This window comes from Arachis stenosperma, chromosome 6, assembly GCF_014773155.1.
Source record: "Arachis stenosperma cultivar V10309 chromosome 6, arast.V10309.gnm1.PFL2, whole genome shotgun sequence".
Taxonomy (NCBI): Eukaryota; Viridiplantae; Streptophyta; class Magnoliopsida; order Fabales; family Fabaceae; genus Arachis; species Arachis stenosperma.
In genome coordinates, this window is record NC_080382.1 from 128,969,043 (window position 1) to 128,976,310 (window position 7,268).

The window sequence follows — 7,268 nt, forward strand, 5'->3', positions numbered from 1 at the left end:
TCTAGTAGCATAAGGAAGACAGGAAAAAATAGAAAAATATTGAGTTGTGACTTGTGAGTGTAATTTTTTTTGGATTACTTTAAAACATTTTGTTGAAAACTTGGTTAAATAATAAATTATTAATTTAGTATCACTCAGTAAAAAATGCCGAGTTAATTAAATGGGAAATATTAGAAAACTTTGAGAAAAAAATATTCTAAAAATCTAATTTAAAAACAAACTAGATATACTATCATGATTGATGCATGGTTTAATCATTCTAAATGTACTTTCGTGTAAATAGACAAATACCAAATTCTCATGCATGAAAACCTGCTGAATTATTGTATAAGTTTTTTGAGATATTATATTATTCGAAGGGTTAATAATTAAATTAAATTAGTTTTTGAAAGATGAGATAGCTTTTAAATTTATTTTTAGAAAAGAATTTTTTAATTAAATTAGTTCATCAAAAATTTAAAAATTAATCATATTTATTCAGTCATAATATTAATATTTTTCGTCAACAGTTAATATTATGAACATGTCTAATTAAATATAAATTAAATATATTTATGAAAATCTATTAATTTAATTATTTTTTTTAATTGCATAAATTCTATTTCAAATATGACCTCATGACTAAATTAATAGATTTTTATAAATATATTTAATTAGTGTCTAATTGGATATATTAATTGTGATATATAATATTAATTAATATTTTACATTATCAATCGTTAGTAAAAATTATTAATAGAATAATTAAAAATAAATATAATTAATTTTTAATATTTAAAAGGCTAATTTAATTAATAAATTATTAATAGAATTTAAATTGATTATTAATTCATTATTTAATGCAAAAAAAACAAAGGGATAAGGTCTACAGATGTGTTTGGATTGGGTAAGTTTTCGAATTTCGAGAGAAGTTGCAGCCTTGGAGCGAGGAGTCTCTTTTGTCATTTAATATTATTACAGCCAACTAATAACAATATTGAATATGGAATTCTTATTGGGTATAGCTATCTCTTTTGTCAATCTATACCTATCTCTTTTCAAAATTTGTGATCAACCATTCATTTTAAATTTGTTAAGACGTGTAGTAGATGAAGAGCTTGCAATATAGATACTCTTGCTTTCTCTAGTGTTCAATGAATGGGATTAGGAACACAAAGTCAAGGGTCATACAGATATTAAATTTTATCTTTTTTATAAAGTTAATTTAGTGATTAATTTATTTTTTAACTTTAATAAGTGTCAAAAATTTAAATTTATTTTATATATAATAATTTATTTGTCAGTAATAAATTTTTAAATAGAATTTTAATCCGCTACGAACTAATACTTAACATATTAAATTGAAGGATATGTGAAAAATAAAATAATATATTATACAAATTAAAAAAATTTAAATAGATAAAATAAGAATATAATAAATGAATCGTATTAAATATACAATAATTATATCAATTTTCCTTTTTCTTTTTACAAATCTTTGTATTTTTTATTCATTGTATCAAGGATTAAACATTTTTTCTCTCTCTATATCGAATTTATTTGAATGTTATTAAATTAAAAAAGATATTATTTTTAATAAAAAATATTTTTTATTTTTTAGTGTATTCACAAAATTTTAGTAATAAAAATAAAAATACTAAAAAAATTAATTTTTTAATTTTTTTATTTTAAAAAAATATTCTTAACATTATAAATAAATAAAAAATATTTTATAATATTCAAATATAATTATTACATTAAAAAATATTTTTAAATAAAATATTAAAACATAAAATTATTTTTATTTTTAAAAAAATAATCACTCAAAAAAAATCTTTTGACGCAACCTCGTCCAAATAAGCCCATAAAGTTGTGACTTTAACTCATAGATAGGTAGCTGTGAGCCTGTGACATCAATGAATTGATAGCTTATGGGGCTGGATATCTAGATTCAATCAATCAAAGGATATTCCTCTCTTGACTTCATTGGCTTCTATCTCTTCTATTGGTGTGTTCCAGACTCCAGAGGAGTGAGGATACCATATTTTCATCTCCTCAATAATAATAATCCTACTCTCCAGGTACTCTCCATTTCTCCTTAATCCTAATAATCAATCCTTAGGTATTTATTTACATACTATTTCACACTTTATACCCTGCAGGACTTGAAAGTATCTTGGAAAATGAACACCCTTCGAGCGTTTTGGAACAGCCCAATTGGCCCAAAGACTACTCATTTTTGGGGTCCTACCTTCAATTGGAGTCTTCCACTTGCGGTAACTTCCTCAGCTTCCTAATTTGCATTTCCTAACTTTTCAGTTGTATCGTAATGTCCCTCAAACTGGAAGAATAATTGTACTGCCTTGGTCTCTAAATTCTTTTCTGTCAAATGATAGAGACTAACGTTAGAAACTAATGTAGTATCTTTTTTTAATTACGAAAATTATTATGGTGCAATTAAAAGTCATAGATGATTTTAGTGTAAACTGCCAATCTCAAAGATCAAATTAAAATAGAGTTTAATTACATTTTACTAGCTTATATTAAGTCATAGATGATTTTGGTGAAATATTTCACCATAGATATATGTATAAGTTCATGATGAAAAAAAGAAAGTCCTTACATTTATATCTTACCCAAAGGAAAAAAACCACTTACGTTTACACTAATTTCAATTAATTTATTGTAATTATTAGTTGCTTTATGAATGACTATGCAACTTGTATCAGGCGGCAATGGACACAAAGAAACCGCCAGAAGCGATTTCTGTCAATATGACTGCAGGTTATTTTAAATACTATCATTTCTTTTTCTTTTTCTTTTTCTTTGAGTAGTAATTTTCTTTAAAATAAAGATTCCAATATATAAAAAAGAATTTAATTAATATGTGATAAGATAAAGCTATTAATAAAATATTTTAAATATTTTATTTTAATAAATATAAAATAAATATATTAAAAATTAATTTTTTATATTTTTAATAAAAAAATTTTAATTTTAGTTAATATGTATTTTTAAGACACATAATAAATTTATTATTAGTAAAAAATTTTAAATATTTTTATTTAATAAATACAAAATAAATATATTAAAAATTTAAATTTTTTATATTTTTAATAAAAAAAATTTTAATTTATAATTTTAACCTATAATCTTAAAATATATTATAGATAAATTCATAATTTAAACATGTGCCTTTAAAAAACTAAGATAGCTAAATTCATAAAAGAAAGAATATTTAAATTCGAATCATTTAAGGTATGTTGCATTAAATTGCGAAAATGAATTCTTTTAGTAAAAAAAAAATTAAATAGTATCTAATGTTTAATTTTATTATTTATTGTTTTTTATTAATTTTTAATTTTATTTATAAAATTAAATATGAGAGATCATATTTTATTATTTTTAATAAAAAAAATGAAGAGAATACATTTCCTTTAAAATTTGAATAGAAGATGAATAGTGAAAGTTTGACATATAGTGCAGTGATGTGCATTTATTCGGCGCTATTCATGAGGTTTGCTTGGGTGGTACGGCCACGTAACTTGCATCTTCTTGCGTGTCATGTTTCCAATGAAACTGTGCAACTCTACCAGCTTTCTAGGTGGATCAGAGCTCAACGGTAAATCTGTTAATTCACATATCCTTATTTAATGTATTGGGAAGGAAAATGAGATGTGCAAACCCATGGAGAGTAGGCGAAGAAAATAAGATATTTATTTAGTCACATGTAAATCAAATACTTACACTGCATTTATTTTTGAAAATAAAATAGAATAAAATATTAAAAACAAAACATAAAAAAATATAAAATTTTATGTTTTTATATTTTATTTGGTGATAAATTAAAATAAATTATAAAAATTTAATTTATTTTTATTTTTTAATTTGTATTTTTGAAAAAAAATTTTAAATAGTATATTTATTATTATTAAAATAAAAAATATTTTAAATATTTTATATAATTAAAAAGATATTAAAAATAATTTAAAAAAATAATATTATTATAATTTATCTAAAAAATATTTTATATTTTATATACATATTGTATTACAATATTTTATAAAAAATTAAAATGTGTATTTTTGCATATTTCGAGTCAAATCATATCTCTGTGAGTTTTTGTGTTTCATAAAAATAATGTATTTAAAATAAAATAATTATCACTCCACATAGTGAAATTCTTTATTCTGGGCATAAATGAGAAAATGAAGATATGTTTAAGCTCTAACATGAATTGGGATTTTATATTTTACTTTTTGAATTACTTGTTTGTATGGTATAATAGGGGCTATGATCAGAAAAAGGAGGAAGCTGCAGGTGAAGAGTAACACATATTTGTACCATGACTTGTAGGTCGTTTTCATATAAAAATAAGTCATTTTATGATTCTCTACCATTTTCTCTTTTGATTTGTTTTGTTTTGTGGCTTGCCCACATGGCAAAAGTACTCAATGATAATTGATGTGTGACAAAAATATTGATCTATATTTTAGAAGTAACTTTACCTATGGTGAAACCCACTTCCATAAGAATCTCCAGTTGGAATGGTAACAAAGGTTCATTGCTTCAAAAGAAAAAACAGAAGTTTATTCAGCATGTTTTGCAGAAATAGAGGATGATATAAACTATATATAAGATTCAAGTATATTGGTTAAAATAGCAAAGTATTTTAACATTTATGTGACAAAAAATTTCTTTAAATCTTCAAGAGGAAATTTTATGAACGATTACATACTCTAATACATGGTTAAATTGATTATTAAAAGTGACCTTTTGCATTAAAATTATTAAGAATGATTATTTTTTGTAATATTTATGAGAAATACAAAAAATAAAAATTAAAAAGATAATATTATTCTTTTGTCTAAAATTCTTTTCTCTTTTTTCATTTTGGTTTTATTTTTTATTATCTTATTTTTTCATTATTTTCGTTATTTTTATCTCTATTTTTGTAATTTTTTTGTTGATTAAACAAAAAAAGACAGAGAAAAAAAAAGACAAAACCAAATTAATTGGTTAGGTTTATATCTGAGTCTATATGATATTGAAGCTTACTCTACGGTTGGATTAAATTTGAATAAATATTCGCACTAGAAGCAACTGCTCTAGCCATACAATCTGCAATACTATTCACATTTCTCGGAATTAAAATAGTAAAGACTCTCAAATTCCAATTCATAACCTACTCTTGTATATGCTTTACTAAATTCCATTTCGAAATATTATTTTCAAACATTCTTCGGTTTACCAAGAAAAGGACTTCCAAACAGTCTGTTTCACAAATCACCTCTTGAGATCCACTATTCCGAACTAGAAGTAAATCTCTCCAAATAGCATACAATTCAGCAAAAAGAACACTACACATTTGACTTTTTCAGTACAACTTTTCAACTAACATCCATCAAAATTGCGAACCATGTAACCAAAACTAGCATAGTCAAAAAGAGCAAAACAACTAACATCATAATTCAATTTAACAGAATTAACAGGAGGAGGAATCCAATGCAAACAAAATGAAAGAAGAGACAAAGATTAATGCATAGCAAAAATGGTGTGGAGCTTCCTTATTGAACTACGAATCAAACTCACTACTTTATTGGCACTCCAAGAGTAGTATGTATTAAATAAGGTATAATTCTTGCTTCTCCAAATCTACCAGATGGTTGAAAAAAAATAAAAACATCCTTACTCGTGGTGCTTCTATAGAGCCAACCACCTAAATCTGAATTATCTAAATACATGCCTAAAAGGTTCCAGATCTCTTTGGCATTGGGGCATTCTCGAAGACAATGAAGCATGGTTTCTAAACCACTCTGACACTGATGACAAGTGCTTGATAAAGTTAAGCCATGATCAAATCAAAACTCAACCATAGGGAAAGCATTATGAAGACTGAGCCAAATCAATAACTTGTACTTCTCAGGAATATGTAGTCGCCAAACGGCCCAAATCCACAATCAATTATCATGCTCATTCCAGTCAAATTTTCTTTTGCCTAGCCAACCGTATCCACTTCTAACTGGGTAGAGTATAGAAGATGCCACACATCACGATCAACCCGGACTCTCTCCAGCATTTAAATCCGGAATATAAGCATTCAAACGCTATCTAACATCTTCTAGAATATTAGAGAAAACATCATGGAGATTCCATTGGCCACCTTGCCAAATGTCTCTAATAGTCAAAACAGAATCAAATATAAGGGAGATCCTAAGCAATTGAGCCCTTAATACTCCACTTGTCAAATCTGAAAGATTGATCAAGTGATCTAATGCACCATGAGAAGCCATCTTTAAGAATACCAAGAGCCTTCAAGATACTCTTCCAAACATGAGAAGTATTGCAAGACATAAGACCATCTAAAACTCTCTCATTCTTCAGGCACTTTACCTTTAATAGAGCAACCCAAGACTTGTCCTAGCAATGAAAAAGTTGTCAAATTAATTTACTAAGTGAAGATATATTAGCATATGTAGGATCTTTAACACCCAAGCCATCAAATTTATTTAGAGTGACCATGGTCCTCCAATTAACAAAAGAAAGGCCTCTGCTATCAACTTGATCCTTTGAAAGGAATTGCTTCATCATAGAAGACAATTGATTACAAACCCAATTTTAAAAAAAGAATACCTACATATGAAAGATAAGAATGGATGTCGCAACAGAATTGATTAGGCAAAGTCTCCATACTTTATTTAGAAGCCTTTCTTTTCAATTAGCTAATATTTTCCTCACTTTTTCAATCACCGATTGAAAAGAGGTCCTACTAGCATGGAAATGCTTAAGATTAACTCCAAGGTATCTTCTTAAGTCCAAAGCAAATCTTATTGAAAAAACATTAGTAAAAATATCTCTTCTACGAGTAGTCACATTCTTAGAGTAAAAAACTTTGGTCTTGTCAAGATTCACTTTCATTCTAGACACCTTGCAGAAGATGTTAAGAAAATGCATGACCATTTGGATCTGACCCTTTGTATTCTGACGAAAAAGTAAGAGATCATCTGCAAACATTAAATCAGAAAATTTCGGGCCACTCCTAGAACAGAAGTCAGTTTTCACACATCCTCGACCTTCTTATGAGATATATAGCAAGCAAATCTCTTCATACAAAACACAAATAAGTAAATAGATATTGGATCACCCTATCTAAGCCTCTTTCTAGGAGCAAAATTATCAATTCTATTCACATTCCACAAAATAGAAAAAGATAATGTACGGACACAAGTCATAATCAAATTAACAGTGATGATAGGATAACCAAAAGCAATGAGAGTACTCTCCGAAAA

The 7,268-nt window shown here is 26.0% G+C and overlaps 1 protein-coding gene across 1 annotated transcript; it reads left to right on the forward strand.

The window, feature by feature from the left end:
* The first annotated feature begins 1,886 nt into the window (after nucleotides 1-1,886).
* Nucleotides 1,887-4,585, forward strand: LOC130936098 (mitochondrial pyruvate carrier 1-like). Its single transcript, XM_057866085.1, has 5 exons — nucleotides 1,887-2,060; nucleotides 2,142-2,255; nucleotides 2,709-2,763; nucleotides 3,466-3,601; nucleotides 4,268-4,585. The coding sequence occupies exons 2-5, from the start codon at nucleotides 2,163-2,165 to the stop codon at nucleotides 4,308-4,310; spliced, it is 327 nt and encodes a 108-aa protein (XP_057722068.1). The 5' UTR covers nucleotides 1,887-2,060; nucleotides 2,142-2,162; the 3' UTR covers nucleotides 4,311-4,585.
* Nucleotides 4,586-7,268: the final 2,683 nt, after the last annotated feature.